This window comes from Ischnura elegans, chromosome 12 (assembly GCF_921293095.1).
Source record: "Ischnura elegans chromosome 12, ioIscEleg1.1, whole genome shotgun sequence".
In the NCBI taxonomy this organism is placed as follows: domain Eukaryota; kingdom Metazoa; phylum Arthropoda; class Insecta; order Odonata; family Coenagrionidae; genus Ischnura; species Ischnura elegans.
Window position 1 is genome coordinate 66,853,678 of NC_060257.1, and position 21,258 is coordinate 66,874,935.

At 39.2% G+C, this 21,258-nt stretch overlaps 1 protein-coding gene across 4 annotated transcripts in view; it reads right to left on the minus strand.

The window, feature by feature from the left end:
- The window catches only part of LOC124169862 (S phase cyclin A-associated protein in the endoplasmic reticulum), a 215,495-nt gene that overhangs the window by 37,379 nt on the left and 156,858 nt on the right, over positions 1-21,258 (minus strand). For all 4 annotated transcript variants that reach the window (XM_046548665.1, XM_046548666.1, XM_046548664.1 and 1 more), the window contains 2 exons: positions 9,697-9,834; positions 942-1,335 (listed from right to left, as the gene is read on the minus strand). In XM_046548665.1, the coding sequence (XP_046404621.1) occupies positions 942-1,335; positions 9,697-9,834 (532 nt within the window). The remainder of the gene's footprint in view (positions 1-941; positions 1,336-9,696; positions 9,835-21,258) is intronic.

Sequence of the window (21,258 nt, forward strand, 5' to 3'; positions counted from 1 at the left end):
CGATGACTCGAGGAATAGGACTCCCGTCTCTTTTTCCATCATTCGGCACGTCCCTTTTTCCATCGCTACAACCATAGCTGGCACCGTCCTCCAGCCAATCAGAATGAACGGCCGCAATAAGTGAATGTAACGCAACGATTGGCTTTTCATTTAATAACATTTGGAAATGCGGAAAGTGACGGAATAAGCATTGGAAACAAAGACGGTAGGTATTACCGCGTGATTAAGAAAATAACGGGTCCAGCGATCACCCTTTTCGTCACTGAAAACCAATCGCTGGAGCCAGGGGCGTAGCTAGGAATTAAGGCTAGGGGTGGTTTAATGCGCAAAACACTGGGGTGTCTGAGGGTGTGGAATACCCGCCATGGGTAAGCGGGAGATGCGGGGGGCCTCCCCAAGAAAAGAAATTTCAGATAAATGGTTCAAAATGGTGAGTTTTGCGGCCTTCTGTGAGATATTTTATTAATATTTACAGTATTCTATAAGTAATATTAATCCAATTAATTGAAATGGATTAAACTTAAAAAAATTCTCTGACCTCTGGGGGGGGCGGGTTTATCCCCCTAAACCCCTCCCTCGCTGCGCCACTGGCTGGAGCTAGTCATTCTGAAGGCCGTTTTACACGGGGCACGGAATTGCGCAGGTTAGAGCTGCATTAATTTCTAAAATGGCGTGGAATTGCGCGAATGCATGAACGAAATTAGAACGGGCTATTTTGCCGTCTCGCATCCACGCATTCTCGCATGTGTTTAGCGATTCACCGCTTTACACGACGCAATTTTGATTGCGCCTTCGCACGTACGTCTGATTGCGCAATTCCGTGTACCGTGTAAAACGGCCTTGAGGGACGGAAATAATGATGGTATAATTCAGGCTTATTGTTGCGATGTTGATAGTTGGGGGTTATCCACGAGTACGATCGAAGGTACACACTTCCTCACCTGGAACATGCGCAGGTCCAGCTCGGCGACGCGCGTGAAGAGCCGGAAGGTGGCCATCGTGACGGCGATCGTGTGCGGAGGCAGGGCGGGTGGGACGGGGGAGGCGGGAAGGGGAGAGGCCCCGCTGCCGCCCTCCTCGTCCGAGGCGTCCGTTGACGAGGCGGCGGCGTCGTGCGAGCTCCTGGCGGGCGCCCCTTGATGCAGCAGCATGCCGTAGAGCATGGACGCCGCGCCCACCACCTCGGTGGCCTGCAGCGTGGACACGAGCTGCGTGGGATCCGAAGGGTCCGACGAGGACGACGAACAGGAGGATGAGGCGGACCCTCCCCGGCCAACGCGACAGTCCCCACCGGGACCCCGGACGGCAGACTTCGGAGGGCTCCGGATGGACGCACTGAAAATGAAAATTGGCAATGAAATTTTACTCCCTCAATCTTTACAAAAGAGGTTGCAATGTGCTTTCAGAGCTAATCTATTCACTATAAAACCTACTATCATCAACTGACTGATTCACGCAAATGCTATGGGTGAACGAGAGGAGATGCAACAAAGTTTTAAGGCCTGTTAACACGCTACATTAACACGTACGGGTAATTTGTCTAAATGTATGAATGCGTGAATGAACGACAAAATGCACCGTGTCACCGCCCAACTTGTGCGAATGCATGCACAGAAAATAGAACCTGTTCTAATTTGGTTCATGCATTCGTACATGTTCCGTTACGGTCCACAAAAATCATTCACGCAAACAGACATTAACTCGGACGTGTTAATGTATCGTGTAAACAGGCCTTTAGAATCGACCCCCACTAAAATAGTCTCAAAACCCAAGGAAAAATTGGATATATTTTACTTACTTACTCTTACTCCCAGGGCCATACATATCTAAGTAGATATTTGGCCGCACCAACAATCCTCTTCCATCTATCTCTATTTCCTGCGTCCTCCTCGGTCGCTCCTAATCGCTCCAGGTCTACCTTCACTTGGTCCCACCACCTTCGCCTTGGTCTTCCTCTTGGCCTTCTTCCTTCAGGATTCCTCATTATAACTTGTTTTAAATGATTAGTGTCCTCTCTTCTCAAAATGTGCCCAGCCCATCTAATTCTTCTACATTTAAACTCGCACACTACATCTGGATCCTTGTATAGCTCTCTTAATTCTCTATTGTGTTTTCTCCTCCACTCTCCTCCTTCAGAGATTGGTCCATATATTTTCCTAAGGATCTTATTTTCAAAAACAATTAATTTTCTTTCTTCCTTTTTATCCAGTTTCCAAGTTTCACTTCCATATAACAGTACGGGTCTTATGATTGTTTTATATATTCTGGTTTTAGTAGTGTGTGATAGTAATTTTGAGGACATGAGTTTGTTGCAGGCGTAGAAGCATCTGTTAGCCAGATTTAGCCTGTTTTGTATTTCTATTGCTTCTTTGTTTTCTCTTGAAATAAAAACGCCTAAATACTTAAAGGAGTCCACTTTTTCAAATTTGTGGTTGTCTATGTAGAGAGGATTTTGATTTCTGTTCATTTCATTTCTTGTAAAGTGTATATATTTAGTTTTTCCATCATTTACTTTTAGTCCTAGCTTAGCTGTTTCTTCCATGAAAAGTTTTGTAAGCCGGCGTATGTCGTCTAAATTTTCTGCTAGAATTACCACATCGTCTGCAAAAGCAAGTATATTTATTCTGAAGCCAATTGTTACGCCTTCGTCCATTTCTGCTACTTTTTGAAGAGCTTCTTCTATTGCTAAGTTGAATAGGATTGGGGATAGTCCATCACCCTGTCTTACGCCTGCCTTTATCCTGAAAGGTTCCGACACCCGTGCATTTATTCGTACTGAGCATGTGGAGTCTGTCATACTTGTTTTAGCGAGGTTTATTAGCTTTTTTGGAATTCCGAACTTGTCCAACTTTTCCCACAGTCTCTCTCTATTAATACTGTCATATGCTTTTTGGAAATCGATAAATATTGCAAAAAAATCTTTATTAAACTCCCAGTACTTCGATATAATTTCTTTGAGAATTAATATATTTGATTTGTTGTGGACCTGCCTTTTACAAACCCTGCCTGGTGATCTAGAATTATTTCACATACTATATTCTTCAATACGATTTAATATTATCTTAGATAGGACTTTATAAGGAATGCTAAGGAGTGAGATTCCTCTAAAATTACTGCACTCTACTTTCTCTCCTTTCTTGTGTATGGGGACAACTATTGCTTCCCTCCAGTCTTTTGGCATTTCTTCTCTTTCCCATATTATTTTCATTAATTCACATAGCTTATCTATGACTATATCTCCTCCCGTCTTCAATAGCTCTGCAGATATTTCATCCTTACCAGGAGCTCTATGGTTTTTTAGGGCTTTAACTGCTGCTTTGACTTCTTCTCTAGTTGGTATTTCTACTTTGGGTTGTACATGATAGTAGATATCTTCGTTATCGTAGTCAGGTGTGATGTCCACTCCTTCTTCATTTAATAGTTCACAGAAATATTCTCTCCATCTTTCTACAACTTTCTGCGTCTCCGTTACCATAATTCCCTCTTTGTTCTTCACACCGTATGACTTCGGGGTGAATCCTTTTTTAAAGAATCTTACTTTTTTATAAAACTCTCTTGCATTATTTGCTGTCCGCTCTTGTTCTGCTTTTTCAATCAAACTGTTTAAGTATATTCGTTTTTTCTTTCTTAATATCTTGTTTGTTTCTCGATTTATCTCATTGTATCGTATTTTATCCTCTAAGGAATTGCTGTTCATCCAGGTTCTCTTCTTCTCCCTCCGTTCTGTTACCTTCAGCTCACATTCTTCATCAAACCAGGGTTTTTTGTTGTTTTTTTTGTTTTCCCCACACACTTCTCTTGCTGTTTCCAGAATATTTTCCTTAAAGTCGTTCCATTTTTTATCCACATCTTCTTCTTCTTCCATTGGCAGTTCTTGTAGAGCTTGAAACCTATTTTCCACTTTCATCTCGAATTCCTTTGCTACCCGTATATCTTTTAGTTTTCCTGTATCTATATTTGCATTACACTTTTCTTCTTTCCTTTTCTGAATCGCTATTCTTTGGGCTATTTTGACTAGAACTAGTACGTGGTCCGTCCCGCATTCTGCTCCCCTAACACTTCTTATATCTGTTATGCTACTTTTGTGGCGTTGATCAACTAGGACATGATCAATCTGGTTTCTTGTAGCCCCGTTTGGAGATGTCCATGTGTATTTATGTATATCTTTTCTTGGGAACATTGTGCTGGATATTTTGAAGCTGTTTGCTAGGGCGAAGGGCGAAGGGGTGGATATATTTTAATAAGCTAAAATATATTTTTTAAATTTCCATTTTATTTCATTTATTTCCTAATTTTTTTGGTATTTACATAAATCGCCGGGCCGAAGTTTGAGAAGTTTCTATGAGCGGGTACCGGTTTTGATATTATATACAATCTAGCCTTGATAAGAGAGACTAAGGCAAACTTAGACGATCATTGCACAAAAAGAAGGAACTTTATCTCACGCATAAACTTTAGAAGAAAACAATCGTATTCCGTACACTATCTCCTTACACAGCACCATAATTTCAAGGCTTGACCTCGTAATATATATTTCTCAGTATCAATTTAATGTCATCAATTGCAAACACGGTGTTTGAGTCTTCTCCTTTAACGAATCGATGTAATATTGCCAAAACTTAGGTAACAAATTTTTGCCAAATGATCAGATATCTAACATTCACAGGAATATTAGAAAATTTATATAGTTTTATAAGTTTTTTTTCCATAAAATGACTTCACGAAAATTTAATTTTTATTTTATAAAAAACGATCTTGAAGGAATATTAGTACAAAAATGAAATATTCCTTCACTTTTGATCACCACCTTGAAATTTGCAACCACATTGACGCATGCAATGTAATTATTTTTAATAATATTATTTTTATTTTTATTGCAATTTCATTATTATAATGAAATTTGGTATTACGTCAATACGTAAACGGCTATTTCGTAAAAGACATTTCGTAATCGACATCTCGTAAACGGACAGTTCGATACCGGAACTATCGGTGACCAGACAAGTCGTAACTGACTATTTCGTAAACGCGACAGTTGTATAAAGACGATCTGTAACCGGAAGCGATAAAATCATCTGACGGAGGGCATGAGAAATATTAATACTCAAACTACCAAGTGTGCAACAGTACCTTTAACTTGCGAATTTCAGAATGCTTTCCATCGGTCTAAACAGTTTACGACATGCCGGTAACGAAATAGGTAACGAAAGGTATTAATGGCGTTTTCATGGTAACTTAAATGCATTTGAGACGATGTTGGGCAGCCATTGTTCAGCAACTAGAAGTCACGACTCTCACCGATCACGGGATGTGCTTCACACCACCTACTATACCAGTTTCTGAGCTTAGCGCATTATTTGTGGATTCCTCCGCATAATTATGGCCATGATAATAGTAATGCCAAGCCTCACAAGAAATACTTGCTCATAATCATGCAAATATTTTTTTCCCAGCGGAGTTATCACATGAATGCTGTTTTCCACGAATGGTTCTTAAGCCTACTTCAAGTTTATAGTTCTACTTTGACAGGTTTTTATCACTCTTTTAAAAGGCACTTGAACTTACAAGGACTTCGAAAGGATGATAGGACAGCACCAAAATAGCTGTTTATTCCGCATGGTCAATACAGTATCGGCGAAAAAGTGATACTGAATATCTATGTTTCTTCGAAAGAACAGGGACCAATTGAACCACTTGCAGACCTCTAATTATATTTAATAGCAAACCACTATCGTGAGCTTTTAAAAACAAAGAAAGGAAAGGCAGAATTCAGCTCTTGAACTTTACAGATAGGACAGATACATTTTTAACGATGGATAAGATTGGGTCTCCACGACCACGGTAAGGTCACGATTTTCAAACCTTCAGTTTTTTAAATAATATCTAGTAAGATATCATTTATAAAAATACATATACATGCCAAAATACTACGCTATCATTGTGTGCGGAGTTGAGGACTTTAACTGGTGTTTTTTTGGCATTTATTTGAAGGCTAACGATAAGACTGTGAGTAAAAAGAAATGATAGCCAACAATTATTGAGCAAGTCGATAAATTTCGAAGAAAACAAAACAATGAGCATGCCTTTAACCCTGTTTGGCCGGAGACAGTAGATTGGAAAAAGCCGGGAGGCATTGGCTCGATTTAGGTATAGACTAATTGGAGGCGTACCTGCTAAGGTAATAAGGTACGAGAGAAGACTAAGGAAAAACAAAATGGTCGCGTCTTCATTGTCTGTTGCTGTGTAAATACGCCAAATCGATGAGTGTTCCATGTTGAGTCTCCATGGTGACCGTTAAGCCTGGATCACACTATAATTTTTTCCATCTCTTCCGAGGTCCAGCGATCGCTCCAATGATGGCGGAAAAAATAATCATTGTTCGCGATGGCTCGAGGGGTTGGATTTTCCATCCCTTTTTCCATAACATAATACACTTCTATTTTTCAGTATATTCCATAGTAAAAACGAATGGATGCAGTCATTGGGTGACATTCTTCATTTAAGGATTAAACTAAGGAAAAATAGACCTTAAACTTCCGTTTTTCCCCAATTTTCTTGCATTTTATTACCGAATATCGATCAAAAGAATATGAAGATATACATCCCATGGTAACTGCAAAAAGTGGCCATTTATCACCTAACGTAAGCAGTGTGCTCTAATAAATTTATGAATAAAAGGCTGCGTACGCGGATTTTGGGGAAAGGGCACGGGGGCACGTGCCCCCCTTCCCCCGAGATGCCTAAAAAATATACAACATATTTAATACGGTTATCATTACGTTTGTTTTATTTTGTTTTGTGTTTTGTATTATGGAGCCTCAATAATTTAATTTAATATGAATAAATTTCATACCAAAATAAAGAGAATATTTTTACAGTAATTGTTGTATTTTGTTTTTAATGTCAAACACATGACGACCTGTCAGACCCTTGTCCCCCCCCCCCCAGAAAAAATCCTGGATCCGCCCTTGAAAGGCTGTATTATTAAAAATGCTAACTGATATTTCGAGAATGCTATAATATATTGGCACGACGTCATCGAAAAAAACTCAGAGTCATAAGCGTTAGTATATTCTAAATTGCACAGCATAGAGTTTTCATAAAACAATACAGGACCACAAGCTACCATTACTTTCAGGGAGTTTCTCTTTCCGCCAAAATAGCGTGCTCCCTTCGGTAAAAACCGGATAGATAGCGTAGTGTTCTGTGCAGTGGCACAGAAAGCTAAAGATCGAAGGTTCCGGTCAACGAGAATTTTTTCCCACGGAAATTAGTTGCAGCGTCTCTCACGCGGCGGACGACGAACACTTCACATCCACACAATATTAAACAGGTATTGGAGATCCTTTGATAAACACTCGGATAGCTGATTTCCTTCAAGATATATACCAATATTCCAATTCACACTTCCCTTACTACTATCTGATTACCAGTCGGAATTTTTTGATATATTTCAATGAATTAATATCAATGGCAAAGCACTAATACACAGGGAATTCGCTGAAATATGCAGCAAGATACATAATAAATTAAAATTACTGTATTCCAAGAGTACATTCCGGTCGAAATTCAAAAAAAGAGCAATGTACAAAATCTAAGCAGCCTCCATATCTGATGCCACATCAAAAATGAGGTGGTGTGTTTCAGCGCAATTGCAATAACGTAGATTTTTATTATTGAAAATGAATAAACGATATCTCCTATGGACATTTGTGATGCATCATTTATCGGCTGGAACATACGTTTTTCGCGCAGCTTCCCAAAACTGAGCCAATACCCTTTTATAAGATGGCCTTAAAAAAAAAACAATTAACACGCCAAGAAAAAACTACCATTCGAGGTATGCGTCCTCTTAACACTAGCATGTCCGACCAATCCTTACACCCTATTATGCCCGAGTGGTTCATTTTGACCCAATGTGACCATGTTTCCATATTTCACTCAAAATACTTAAATCCTTCCCAGTTTATTCATTAATATTGTTTATAAAGTATTTAGGAGGGTAGTAGAAAATTTAATTAGACAAAAAATATCAAAATTGTAGTTGTTCAACAATTTCTATGGTGTTATGGGAAACTAGCTTCCACAAATTTGTGAATACCTATCAACCTATCACTTTTCCTCTGATGGGTTTGGGTGGTACAACGAATTTCATTGGTATCAGGTTTTAAAAAAATTAGAAACATTTTGACAATAAATCAGTATTAAACACACCGTTACATTGAATACAAAGGAAAAGTAGAAAGGCTTCAAATGGATTTCATAGTCTGGGTCAAAATGAGCCATCCGGGCATGGCGGTTATAAGTGATGAGAAAAAATAATAATATCAGGCCTAACTTTAGCACTGTGGTGAACCAAACTAAATAATTAAAAGTCATGGAATATGATGAGTCTAAAATATTTCTTCCTTTCAAAATAATCAACATAAATATTCTCTTTTGAGATATACTGGTATATCAGTAGACAACATAAATATTCTTCTTTTCATAAATCATACCACCAATCATATTAACAATCTCAACTGGTTAAAACCTAGTTCACGACGCCGACAGCATATCCTTAGTCTTCTTTATCAAATTTTACAAACAAATACACCAGCGTACCTCAGGGACGAATTTCAAACACTTATTGTTAGTGGAGTACACGAGTCAAATACGAGGAGAAATGAAGAACTCGTTATACCTCACCACCGGACAGTGGAAACGAAACCCTAGGGCGGGCTCGCCGGTTACTCTTCTGGGGGCAGGTCCTGGAAGCGTTAGCTTATCACCTCTGTACCCCAGAAGTGGGAGGACTGGAAGGAAAAAAGGAAGGAGGCGCCGCCGCGATAGGAGCCCGACGACGCCTCCTGGGAGTGGATAGGGAAGGAAGGGAAGGGACGAGGAATCCCGCACCGTCACAGAGGCGGGCGGGCCCTACCATTAGCGAAACCTGGCAACAGCCACTGCTATTCTAACAATTTTGGAGAATTATCCTATGAGGAAGAATAATCCAACAATCTAAATGTTAGATTCACCACCGGACAGTCAGATTCAATAATCATTCATTGTTACTGCATGCCGCGAATGGGACAACATTGACTTACCGCTAAGTAAATCGTCATCACTCGCCTCCTTCAAAAAGGCACTAAACGTAAAACTTCTTCGAGAACAACAGCGAGACATGTAACATAATGGGAACAGTAGGAAAGATTCATCACTTATCTCCTCCGGTTTCATCTCATTTTCTTTTTCTTTACAGGTACTGGGTGACATTTCATTGTAATTTATTGTATTTGTAGATAGGTTTACATTAGCTCTCTCAGTGGGTTTTCGCAGGTTTTTCACGCCCCCCTTCTTGTGTGGGCGTTTTCCTGCAGCGGGTTTTTTCCAATGAGGACGACAGTCAATATCCTTAGGTTTTTCCCACGTTTGCTAACATCTTTTTACAATTGGTAAACGATAACTTTTATAACTTATAATTTGATTTGCTGATTGAAAATGGAACTTCTGTCTTTTTATGTAATTTCATGAGCAACTTCATTATGTATTTAACTGCATGAATTTCATGTTTGACGAGGGGTTAGGTGGAAGATGGGACTTTCTAGTCCCAATCTCGCCCAATAAAGACGTATTATTATAATTATTATTATGATTTTGTGTCAAATTGACCCAGCCGGGCATTCTAGTATTAAAAGGGTTCAGAGAAAGACTCACCAGCATGCTGCGAGGGTAGAAATGAGTCCGATGGCGCCGAGGAGGAAGTGCGCGGCTGCGGGGTCCGAGTCGATGGGGTCCCGCACTCCGCCGCAGTACGAAGCCAACTTGTCCACCACACCCACGCTCACGGCGTAACTGCAAAAGAGACACAAAGCTATAAGCAGCAGAAGAGACGGTGGGAATTCTCGAAATATGGGCTTTAAAAATCTAAACACAATAAAAATGAGTTTTTCCTTCTTTCTTTCTTTCTTTCTTGTCATATTGTCCCGGTCAACTATTGCAACTCAATTTTAACCCACTTACAGATTAGCTATCAAGCTGATATTCACGTAAGCTCAGAACCACGGGATAATCCAATATTCTAAAACTTTTATCATGATTTTCTACAGTAGGTACATCATTAGTTACTAAGAATTTTAAACTAGTCATGGATATTTGTTCAAAATATTGCCACGAAAATCCAGAATAGAAAATAAGCCACGGCGACAAATATCCCCTTAATAATCAGATAGGGGTAGTTTTCAAATCAGTGCGTTATTCCTAATCAGGGATATAATATATAGTCTCCACTTATTTCTACTTTGATTATTGGATTAGCAGATGATTCAAATATCCCCTTATAATGAATAAAATTCTCTAGGGTTTACGCGCGGGAAATTACAGCTAAATAATTAGATTTTCTCATCCGCGCGCAAACCCGAAAGAAGTTTATTCATTATATTCACCGAGAAAATGTTAAATCATACATCCCCTTAAAAATAAGAGAATGGGCATTTCCAAATCAAGAAGTTATTCATATTGGGGGATATTTTATATGTAAAGTCATCGCCTATTCCTGGCTTGATTATTGGATTAGCAGCGAGCCTCCCTCTGCAATCTTCTTCCCAGAGGCCATGCGTCCGACTTAGGTCATTTGAGGCGTATATCTCAAAAGCGATTATCCATGGCGCCGGCAACAATATTGCTATTGTTTACCAATCGAATATGACTACATCTAATTTCTTATTATTCCATTGGAAATTATATCAATTGACTAATAACAAAAAAAGAAAAATTCGAGAAAAGAAAATAACCCACGGCGCCAAATATCCCCTAATAAAAGGAGAGGGGACGTTTACAAATCCGGACGTTATCCCTAATCGGGGATATATATTGCCACCACCTATTCCCGACTTGATTATTGGATTAGCAGCGAACCACCCTCAACCACCTTCTTCCCAGAGGCAAGGCGTTCGACTTGGGCCATTCGGTGCGTATATCACGACACCGATTGTCGATGGCGCCGAGACTCTGACGGCGTAAAAAGGACTCCACGCAGATGGACCGGGGGGATCGAAGTTTTATCGTCTCTCGATAGGAAAGATAAACGACCCTTCGGAACGGCGACGTTTTACCAGCAATCTCTAGCGTCTCTTCCCCCTCGGATCCCACCGGTGACAGATGAATTCCACTCAACTCGAAATCACGTTAGGGATCTCCACACATGATGGCCTTCAATGGAACTGTCCATGCGAAAGGAGACGCCTTTCAATACTAAGGATGGATTATTTATGAAATTTAGTAGAAATATTTTTCGGGCCGACGGAGATCACGCCCATCCTCAGACGCATAACAACATTGATCCGCTCCACTGTTGAGGGCATGCATTTTTCCTAGAGCATCTGGATATCATCGTTCATTTTTCCGTAGGTTCTCAGGACAACAAAGTAGTGTAGAACTCCAGTTATCCGAACTCAAACCATCCGAATCGCCGTTTATTAGCCGAATCACTTGCATAAAAAATTTTGAAATCGAAACATATTAAAATTCGCAAAATAATTGTTCTACCTTGGCGCGCCTCAGGTCGCTTTCAGACGATACGACTTTAACGCCAGCCACCGTTCACGGAACGGGCCGTGAAATGAGGCCTCTTTCAGACGATACGACTCTCTGTATTTCACGGCCCCGTTTTCCTCACGAAGGGTTCGAAGTTATACTAACTCCCAGATACTTCACTACATCTGACGCCTTTACGTTGATACCATACATAAAAGGCATTGGAAAATTGGTTGGAAGTCAAGGGAAAAAGATTAAAGAATGAAAATGAAAGTGTAATTTTCCTCGCATAAAACGCTACCAGTAAAAAACGCACTCAACGTATAACACGCATAATACGCATGTATAACACGCATCTTATTTTGAGAAGACATCATTTGGCGAATACTTAGTGGTCATCCGTTGCTGAGCATTCGAAATAAAACTTTGCCCAAGTGGGAACTGGGCCCGAGAATAGCTCCCGTAAGAATGAAATACCACTTGCACCTCCTCCACCAAGTGGACTTCATATTCCAGTCCGTGCCATTGAACCTTGATTTCTGTCGCCATTTAGGATACATTTCAATCTGCTATCAAAATTATCTGCAGCGTGGTAATGAGGTAAGAGCGATCCATTTATTCCCAATATTTACCATAAAATATTTACAATAGCGGGAAATAGCACTGAAAAGTTATGAATTTTGATAAATCACATCATTACGAATATAAATTTCGGTTATAACCCAAATTAAAGTTTATTTAACTGAGACACTTAGTTAGCTTTGCCCATTAGCGACGCCTGTGGCGACTATTGTAAAACCAACTTTGAAATAGCGCTGAGCGACAACACATCTGGAAGCCAAGTAGAGAATACTATATTCTAATACTCTTGTTTTTAACGCACGGTTCTAGTGATGATAGGCAACCAAGGTAAAAGTGCTGAAGATATCCATCAGGAAAACTTCTAATTTTCATTATATTGGGGCAAATGAGACCGTTAGACACATAAAAACTATAAACCTGAAAACATACGCTTATCAAAGCATTAAGAAGTACCCAAAAATTTTCTAGAAGTTCGCAATGAAAAATATGTATATTTACCATATATGTTGCTCTGGATATGGCTATTTTTAAACAAAATTAATAGTGTGTGTTTCCAAGGAACATAATTTTCACTGTGGTAACACCAAATTCTACGTAGCATACAGCGCGCAACATAGTGGGTTATTACACCCATCAACAACAAGCGTAATAAGATCGCAAATTCATCACACCATGATCCATAGCAAGATACATCGATAAAAAAGGAACAATTAAGATTATTGAGGCGCCAAATTGTCCACTCAATTGTTCTGCCTTCATTACAAAATTGATCCTCATATTTAATGAAAAATGTCATCAATGAGAGAATTTGGTACCTCCAAAAATTCATCCGTACGCAATTCGAATGTCTTCACTTAATGTCTATGCAATGAAAGTATTTTACAGAGCGAGTAAATACCCAGGACAGTAAATACTTGACTATCTAACATCAATAAACCCACCCCTCACTTTCCACATCGGTCCGAAATATTTTAAATATGCATGCATCACAGTAGGTACGCAAATTCTCTCCCTATTCCCTTTCGAACCCTTTTCCCCATTCAAATCTTCGGGAACCAACCCCTTCCTGGTCCGAATCCCATCTTACCCTTATACCAGTCCATATACGCTCCGCACTGGGAGATGTCATGAATTTTAACGAGTGACGAACCAACCAACCGTCCCACGGATCCCCACGGCAACCCCAGCAGCGGTGGTCCATTCCGACCCTCTTGGCCTTCCTAACCTCTCCCCGATCGTATTCATAATGACCGCGAAAGGGAGGCGACTAAGAGGATCCCGCCAACTCCGGTCTGAAGGTTTTGGCATAAATAAAATGGCGCGGAGAGATGGGATACGGGCGAAGTGTGGAAGGGTGGTCATGCTGGAGAAGGCAAGCGCTTGATCCATCTGCAAGAGCTTCATATCTGAGCCTACACGCGTCGACCAGAGAATGACTCCTCACATTAAGAATTGAGTGGGTGCAAATGAAAATCACGCGGAAAGTAATTGTATTATGGCGTAAAACTTATGATTCCATTCGTTTACTTTTCAGGAAGGTTAAGATAGAGTAAAAAATGTATCTCGTATTAATCCGTAATTACTACCAACTCAATTGACTTTTATGGGAACAAACATTCGATATCATCACCGCCGATAATTAAGTAACAAAACAAAGCAACCCAAGTTGTCCAGACAAACAAAGCAAAAAAATTCGTACATATTTCCAAATTTTCCAGGGAATTTTCACAAAATTTCAGTTTAATCTTCCGAGATTACTGCGACAAGAATTGTAAAACACCCAAATTTACTCCCATACTTTTAATAAAATTATATTTATGCTTTATTTTATCTTCCTAATTTAAAGACTTACACATATTCATACAAAATTTACACTTAATTTATAAATGTCTCACTTGGAGCCTCAAGACATTCGTAAAAATCTAAAGAGTTATTTAGGTAAATATATGATTTCATACGGTACATTTAATATGCAATCAATACATTGTAGAGCATAAATGTGCACGCAATTTTAAAGGTAATCAATACATTGTATGAAATAATACAATATATGTGCATAAATTTAAAGGATTATAAAATTCCATGCTGGAGCAAAAACTCATTATTAAGAATTAATGCATAATTCCAGAGCCTAACAATGCACGCATAATTCCCGATTCTACCGGTTTTCACGGTCATCGGACACCATGGATACGGGCTTAAGTGCGGATGGGTGGTCATACTGGAGGTGGCGAGTGCTTGAACCCTCAGCAAGAGCCTCATCATATCTGAGCCTTCATGAATCAACAAGAGAATGCCTCCTCCCATTAACAGAAGTGTGGGTGCAAATGAAAATCACGCGAAAAATATTTCCTTAATCGCGTGCCGTCTTAAGAGGCCACGAGAAACAAAAGCAATTGCCTATGTGAATACGTGAAACGATGGATTAGGTAAAACATAGTAATAAACACTTAAATGGGATGATTTTTCAGATAAATGAAAGCTTAATGCACGACCAGTTCCTAAGCAGTGCAAAATCTACAGCTTCATTTCTTCTGAAAGCCGCAGTTAATTTTATACGAAATTACACGCAACAACGATAATGACGAAATTTTAAGCAGACATTGAACAGATCATTTGTTTCACGTAAAACGAATCAAACATTTTTTGCAAGAACACCTTAAGTATGCATTCCTTAAACAAATTACCGAAAACTACTGAAAGAACTTAGGTTACCATACATTTTCATTAAGAGTTACGAAATCATCACTAGTACGCCTTAAATGAAAGGGAATTTTAGTTATAAATATTTATAAACCTAAATAAATATTCAAGTGCTTACTTTTAGACTATCATTTTATAATAACTTCGATTTTTTGCTCGATCGAACATTGCTATAGTAAGATCTCGATTGAAAATTCAATACGACTTAGGAAGTAGGGTGAGATGACACATATCACTCCCCACTGATAATGGCACCGTAGGTTTCAATACAAGGGAGGTGAATGGAAGAAAAAAATTGGCCGAATACGGAATGTGATTTTCTGCAAATGGCCACTCCGGCTTTTGATTACTTCCCTCTCATAAGTATTCTTTCCTGGGCACCCTTACAGAGGTGCCATTAGCTGGGGCATATGTGTTATTCCGTGTGTGATTTCAGCGCGGACTGAAAAAGCATTTCGGTATAAAGGTGTCGACTTCGGAGACGCACTCTCTCCCTCTGTACTCGCAATCTATCGGCATGGATATCTCCTTTTGCCGAAAGGAATTTTTTTTTTACCGGCAGCAGCAGGGCGCGACGGTTTCATTAGTCGAGGGAAGTGAAGGGTTTGTCCTCCCGTGGTCCATCCAGTGGCGCCGACTCCATGGGGCCTGGGGGGGCCCCAGCCCCCTCAAAAAGTCGTTATCGGGGGGAAGAAAACATGTGTTAGCCTTGCCGATTTTCCCCGGAGTGCCGAGTTATTGAGAGTCAGTTTTCAGGGGTATAATGTTGATCATATGACTAATAAAATGCTTTTTAAAAACTTTAAAACTCACTTTTTATGAAATTTCCCGGAGCAAGACCTCAGATGCCCCCCCAATAATATTTATAAGTCGGCAGCCCTGGGTCCATCCCTGGTTCAGTCTCCACGTTAGGAGCAGTTGAATGACATTGCAGGTAATCAAATAATGCTGGACACTTCTTAGCCAGTTATTACTATTATTATTTACTAATAAGATTTTTCCCCTTGTCTTGGCGTCTATTCTTTAATGATCATAAGTATCTTGGAGTTTAGGTCAAAATGATGCAAAACTTTTGTGCCGACGCACAGTGGGCTAGAATCGAAAAAAGCTGGCCAAAACCTCAAAATCGATTTTTTTAGCTAGGAAGTTGAAACTTCGCACACATATTCTCAAATAAACTGTGCATACCTTTCCAGATTATTTATTTCCTGTGTTATCACGTTAACAATATATGTGAGGTCAAAGTTGAACAAATTTAGCGAAAAACGACGACCCTAGATTTTTTCTGAAAATTGCCGACTTTACCCTCGTGCAGTGGTTTCATGAATAGTTATATCGACAAAAATGTTAAACCATCTTAAATGACACTTCGTTATTTTTCATTTGAAGGGTTTTTAAAGATTTTGTTTCATCAATAACCATAGATATATAACAAAATGACGGAGCCTGTTTTCAGCCCTTTTTTTTACATAAACGTAGAGAAAAAGTAGATGTTATCATCGACTTTCACTAAGTTACTTATATCATGCCCTTCTTTGAAGCTTCTATATTGTGAATCTAAAGTTAAACCTTGCACCAATTTGCAACCCCGAGTTTTAATTGGTTTTTTCGAGCGTGCGGTCGACTCCGGTTCTGGCCCGCGGCGGCGGAGAGTACGGCGACGCGGCAAGCGCGTGGATGCAATATGGTCTCATTCACTTTTATAGATGAATAACAGATATAGTAGTGATAGAAAATAATCACCAGAAAGAAAAATTAATGAATATTACTACGAATGACTCTTATTATGGAATCGCTGGGCTCTACAAGAGGTGCACTGAAAGGTTTCTTTTTTTGAGTGCATTCCATACACTACTACGGAGAATGGACTTATATCGTGTGCTTAAAGTAGGGAAACGGACTCTTTTATTAACAAACAAACTCTATTTAGAGGCAAGAGCCCTCGATGATCAATGGCCTCCACTTCCTAACCTCCCATACATATTTAAAGGCCTGCTGACAATTGTCGTTTTATAGTATTGTTGTAGTGCGGAGCCCTTCGACCTTGTTTTTTGGTATGGACTGCTGCTAGCTCTATAAGTTTCGAAAGGAATATTACTCACATCGGATAATGTATGCTTTAAAAGAAATACAGTTTATTTTAACTTATGCCTTATGCTCAATTTAAAGTATTGATTTAAATCTCTCACGTATATATCAACGTCATTATTCTTAATAAACTGCGCTGCTGACGAAATCGTCATTTCTTAGAAATAGTTCACAAATAATGCATAAACAAAAACAACACAATTTACACTTTTCCCAACTAACATATTGCAATTAGCACTTTCAGCAATAAAAAGTTACTTTTTTTATTCACTATCTGACGAGTCCCTATCACTTTCACAGTCTGAGATCAAGCATTGTTTTCCTTTTTCGAAAACAGATCCATTACATTTTTCGGCAAGCTGTATGTTTCTCAGCTCAAGTTTCATTGGCGTAATTTTTGTTATTATCAGTTATGACATTAGGAGTTGTCTTCGAAATAAATCCTGATTTCTGGCCACTCATGCTACTTTTCGAGCCAACCGTTCACGGATCTTTCTCACGTCCTTATTGCGCGCCTCTATTGCTTCCCCTGACTGTTGTCACAATTAAGAATAGACTCTTTTGCAATGTAAGCTCCGCGAATGAAGACCTTATGTACGGTCGGTGGCATATAATAATTGGTTTTAAAGCGTCAGTGATGGCTATTTAGAGAGGAAATGTAGAATAATTGTGATGACTTTTGAATACTCGTACCTGTTTCATGCTTTACCCAACGAAGAGCATCTTTTATCAAAACAATGAGGCACAAGGGTGCTCACGAGCAAGATTTCATGAGACATAGGCTCTTGTTCCAACATGTGATTACATTGAGCATGTCCTAACTGCTGTCAAGGCCGTGCGTGTTTGCAAATTAAAGTGCATATTATATGCGACGTGAGACTTGGATCTGTTGAAATGCACGTTGTGATTAGAGACGCGGTATGGTCCTGAATCTTTATGGGGAACTTTACATATAGCCTCTGCTACAATAATTTCACCCGCGTAAATGGAATCGTATGCTCGTCTCACTCTCTCATAATTGGTGTTAAGATTATATCCATGGCATTTCAGATTTTCGAAAACCCTTGTTCTGAAATTTTGTGAGCTGCATGGACACAATTACTTAGTGAGAGGGCCTCTTAATCTGACATCACATAATACTCGGGGTTGCATTTTATCCACATGGCAAGGGTCCTTCTTGCCTCCGAGAATGGTCACTGTATCTTCCTTTTGCAATCGCTTTTCCCTTTTTCGTTCTCTTGGTACAACCCTGAAAACATACGACTTGACGTCCACCTGCACTGGCTAAACTAAAGCAACTAGTACATTATGCTGCATATGGAATAGTTATTAAGTACTTTAAGTCAAGGATAAAAACTAAATAAACTTACTGGATAAGAATAATGTACTCTTCAAGCACCAAGACAGTACTTAATTTTTCGGCAAAATCAAGTACTGTCTTGAGCCATTTTCCATCACGTATATGGAATATATTATTTTTTATTGTTAAAGAGTTTGTTTGTTAATAAAAGAGTCCGTTTCCCTACTTTAAGCACTCGATTTAAGTCCATTCTCCGTAGTAGTGTATGGAATGCACTCAAAAAAAGAAACCTTTCAGTGCACCTCTTGTAGAGCCCAGCGATTCCATAATAAGAGTCATTCGTAGTAATATTCATTAATTTTTCTTTCTGGTGATTATTTTCTATCACTACTATATCTGTTATCCACCTATAAATATGAATGAGACCATATTGCCTCCACGCGCTTGCCGCGTCGCCGTACTCTCCGCCGCCGCGGGCCAGAACCGGAGTCGACCGCACGCTCGAAAAAACCAGTTAAAACTCGGGGTTGCGAATTGGTGCAAGGTTTAACTTTAGATTCACAATATAGAAGCTTCAAAGAAGGGCATGATATAAGTAACTAAGTGAAAGTCGATGATAACATCTACTTTTTCTCTACGTTTATGTAAAAAAAAGGGCTGAAAACAGGCTCCGTCATTTTGTTATATATCTATGGTTATTGATGAAATAAAATCTTTAAAAACCCTTCAAATGAAAGATAACGAAGTGTCATTTAAGATGGTATAACAGTTTTGTCGATATAACTATTCATGAAACCACTGCACGAGTGTAAAGTCGGCAATTTTCAGAAAAAATCTAGGGTCGTCGTTTTTCGCTAAATTTGTTCAACTTTGACCTCACATATATTTTTAACGTGATAACACAGGAAATAAATAATCTGGAAAGGTATGCACAATTTATTTGAGAATATGTGTGCGAAGTTTCAACTTCCTAGCTCAAAAAAATTGATTTTGATGTTTTGGCCAGCTTTTTTCGATTCTAGCCCACTGTGCGACGTTTCGGTTTATTTAGAAGCCATTTTCAGGGCTTATTTTTGCACAGGGTTGTTTAATAAAAGGTTATGAATCATTTCGACCTAAACTCTGAGATACTTATGATCATCATTATTGACATATTTTCTAATCAATGATTGGTAGTCAACCCAGTGGCGTAACTATGGGGGGAATGAGGGGATAGATCCTCCCCCTAAAGCCTCAGAGAAATAAAAATGTCTTTTAAACTATTGTCTTGTTCTGAAATTTTATGACTGCACCTGCTTAAATTTAAATTGTCTTCTTTTTACACATAATTACTGCGCCTGCTGAAAGTTAAGGATCATTTGTTGATATCAAAGCAGTAAGCCATTGAGATGAGCAATGTTTCAAAAATTTTCCGCGACCCCCGTTGCCTGGGGGGAGGGGGTTTGCCCCCCCAGGCCCCTCTATCCTCCCCTAAAGCATATTCCTATCTACGCCACTGAGTCAACCGAGCACTTGTTGATATAAATGAATTTCTATGAGCAGAGCACACCAGCTTTCCAATCACCTATTTTTAAATAATTTTTTAACCAATTTTTTACTACATAGGTTGATTCAAAAATAATACCACTACTTTAAAAACCTGTATTTAATCAAAGAAATGCAAAAAAATCTTGTTTTATACATCTTTATAAAGAACATTTTAAAAAGTTTTTTTTCCACTTGAAAACAAGTTCACAAATGTTCTACATAACCCCCTTTCAGATACTAAAGCGATATCAGCCCGATATTCAAACTTGTTCCACACTCTCAATAGCTTATCTGGCGTAACAGTTTGGATGACTGCCTTAATTTCTTGTTTCAGATCATCAATACTTGCCGGTAGAGGTAGTCGAAACACCATATCCTTACCATATTCTCACCACAGGGAAAATAATAAAACAAAATCACAGGGGATGAGGTCAGGGCTTCTTGTTGATGAAGTGCATTGTCATAGGCTGATTTCAACAGGCTGATGTCAATGATGAGCGACTAAATGCAACTTACAAACTTTACAATAAGAGCTGTACAACTTTAGAGCTTCCTTAATTGGGCAAAATATAGTGCTTAGCTCTCCTTATCTTCCTACAGAAGCATAGGCGTAATTATGGGGGGGATGAGGGGATAGATCCCCCTTCCAAAGCCTCAGAGCAATAAAAAAAATATTTAAAGCTATTGTCTAGTTTTGGCATGTAATAAATATATCTGCTGAAAGTTAAATCTTTCATGCCAAAATGATGAGAAAGTGTATTTTCAGGAATGAGATTTTTTTTAATTCGCCGTTGACACCGTCTCACCCCTCCCTCCCCCACCCTCCTCCCGTCGCCACCCCAGGCCATCCCATCCCCCCAAAAGCATATTCCTAGTTACACCACAGCTATGAAGTTAAAGATTTTTTTAGTTGTGGTGCTCTCTTTGAATGACCCTGTATAGTTATCTATTTATGCATGAAGTGTCATGAGTAAAAATTCCCCCAGACCGGGGAATCGAACCACAGACCTTTGGCTTTCCGGGCTACTGCGCAGACAACACCACGCTAGTTTTTCCATGGCAACCGTACCGAAAAATTGTGGCCAATAAAATCGTGGAAAATTGCAAGCGTTCATTTCAATATTTTATCCGTCAATGATTGTATTCTAAAAATCAATTCCAGTAGGTAATACGCTTCTCTAACTAGCTTTTCGCCGAGAAAGGATTAACCTCCAGCGGCTACAGTTAAGCGAGTTCGATAGAGGTAATGCCTACCGCTAAATACGAGTGATCACGCATTTTAGGTATTATTCTAATGAATACCCGCTAATGTTATACAAACACTACCCGAATATAAGTATTTGATGTAAATTAATGATTGATAAATACCATCGTAGTTTACGTAAGTAACGATCAACTTGGTAACCGGCTGAATACTAGAAGAAAAATAGGAGCAATAAAAGTGGAGAGATACGACAGTGGAATCATAGAAGCGCAACGAGTGCGAAACGCGAGGAGAGTTAGGGTTGCTTTGATATACTCCCCTTTTCTTCATTCTTTGCAGT